The sequence below is a fragment of the Macaca thibetana genome, unplaced genomic scaffold (assembly GCF_024542745.1).
Source record: "Macaca thibetana thibetana isolate TM-01 unplaced genomic scaffold, ASM2454274v1 unplaced_scaffolds338, whole genome shotgun sequence".
Lineage (NCBI taxonomy): Eukaryota > Metazoa > Chordata > Mammalia > Primates > Cercopithecidae > Macaca > Macaca thibetana.
Window position 1 is genome coordinate 7583 of NW_026089127.1, and position 1733 is coordinate 9315.

General features: G+C 45.1%; 1 gene segment (V, D, J or C); it reads right to left on the reverse strand.

Moving 5' to 3' along the window:
* Positions 1–643: 643 nt before the first annotated feature.
* LOC126947442 (immunoglobulin heavy variable 1-69D-like) lies at positions 644–1436 on the reverse strand. The segment is given in 2 exon segments: positions 644–1200; positions 1287–1436. Coding segments are annotated over 2 exon segments (363 nt in total).
* Positions 1437–1733: the final 297 nt, after the last annotated feature.

Consider the following 1733-nt stretch of genomic DNA (forward strand, 5'->3'; position numbering starts at 1 on the left):
ACACAGAGTCTCTCATTGCCAGGGTCTCCAATTCTCATGAAAGGATGTTCATTATGAGATTTGCCAGAACTTTCTGGCCTTTTAGAGACATGAACCTGCCTCTAAAAGCTTAAAAGTCTTACTCTTTGGGAAGGAGCATTGTAAACCAGAAGTAAGATAAGCTCTAAATTAACATATATTTTGTGGATTTTGGAAGAAAGAGTTCAAATAGTAATAGCCTCACCCACTTTCCCTCTGACTAATATCAGTTCTAGAAAGCACTGAAAAAAACCTGTGGTGCTCTGAAACACTTTAGGTTTGTTATATTAGGGCATCACCAGAAAAAGAAAGAACCAAGTGTCCTTGGAGATTGATCCATTGTAACTGATTTGTGCCTGTGGGGCAGGATGGTTGTGGTGGAGGAGGCTGTGCCTGTGTAGGGCAGGGATTAGTGGGAATTCTCACACTTTCTGTGCAATTTCTTTGTAACCCTAAAACTGCTCTAAAATAAACTTTATGATAAGGAGTGACAGAAACATTTGAAATAAATTTTTGCCACTTTTTAAGCATCATTCTTAGTCTCACCATGTGGTCAAATAACCTTGCTCCAAATCACGTATTCATCCCATTGGAAAACTTGTTCACAGTAGCACGTTCATGGAACGTTTGTATCAACTTTATTGAGTGTGGCCTTTCCCACTCCATGAATTTGGCTTATGTGATAACTCTTGAGTGGAATATTTATCTTAAAATTAGAGTATGTACTTGTTTCTATTGTTCTTTTTTTCTAGAATATATAACCGATTTTGTAAACAATCTTAAACTTAATAACCCCTGTCATCTCCTCAGCCCCGCACAGCTGCCTTCTCCCTCAGGGTTTCTGACACTCTCAGGATGTGGGTTTTCACACTGTGCCTCTCGCACAGTAATACACGGCCGTGTCCTCAGATCTCAGGCTGCTCAGCTCCATGTAGGCTGTGCTTGTGGACGTGTCCGCGGTAATCGTGACTCTGCCCTGGAACTTCTCTGCGTAGTTTGTTATACCAACAAGAGGGATGATCACTCCCATCCACTCAAGCCCTTGTCCAGGGGCCTGTCGCACCCAGCTGATAGCATAGCTGCCGAAGGTGAATCCAGAAGCCTTGCAGGAAACCTTCACTGAGGCCCCAGGCTTCTTCACCTCAGCCCCGGACTGCACCAGCTGGACCTGGGACTTGGCACCTGTGGAGAGGACACAGGAGTGAATAAAATCCTCTTTAACTAAACCGGGATCCCTTCCTCAGCTTTGGGACTAGGAAGCCCCTTACCTGTAGCTGCTGCCACCACAAAGAGGAGCCTCCAGGTCCAGTCCATGGTGATGAGCTGTGTTCCCAGGGGCTTCTTTAGACGAGGGATGTGGTTGTTTTGTGATGCTCTCAGGGCGCCAATATATCTATATTTATCTCAGGAGACCTCAGGTTATTTGCATATTCATGTGGCAGGGTATTTCACAGCTCAAAGGCTGAACCAGGATTAGAAAGAAAGCAGATGTCACATCGGCTGGATAAGAGTGGGATGCTGAGACACCAAGCCCTAAATCCTGCTTGAGGAAATGCATCCCTACCCCAATTCTAAGCTGTCTGTGGACAGCAGTCTTCCCACTCAAGAACCCAGGATGTGCTCCTGATTTTACTGGGTGTGAACCTATTGTGGGATGTGAACCCACATTTTATTGGCATAGAGATTACCTGGGTTGTTTCTGGGACCATCGCTGT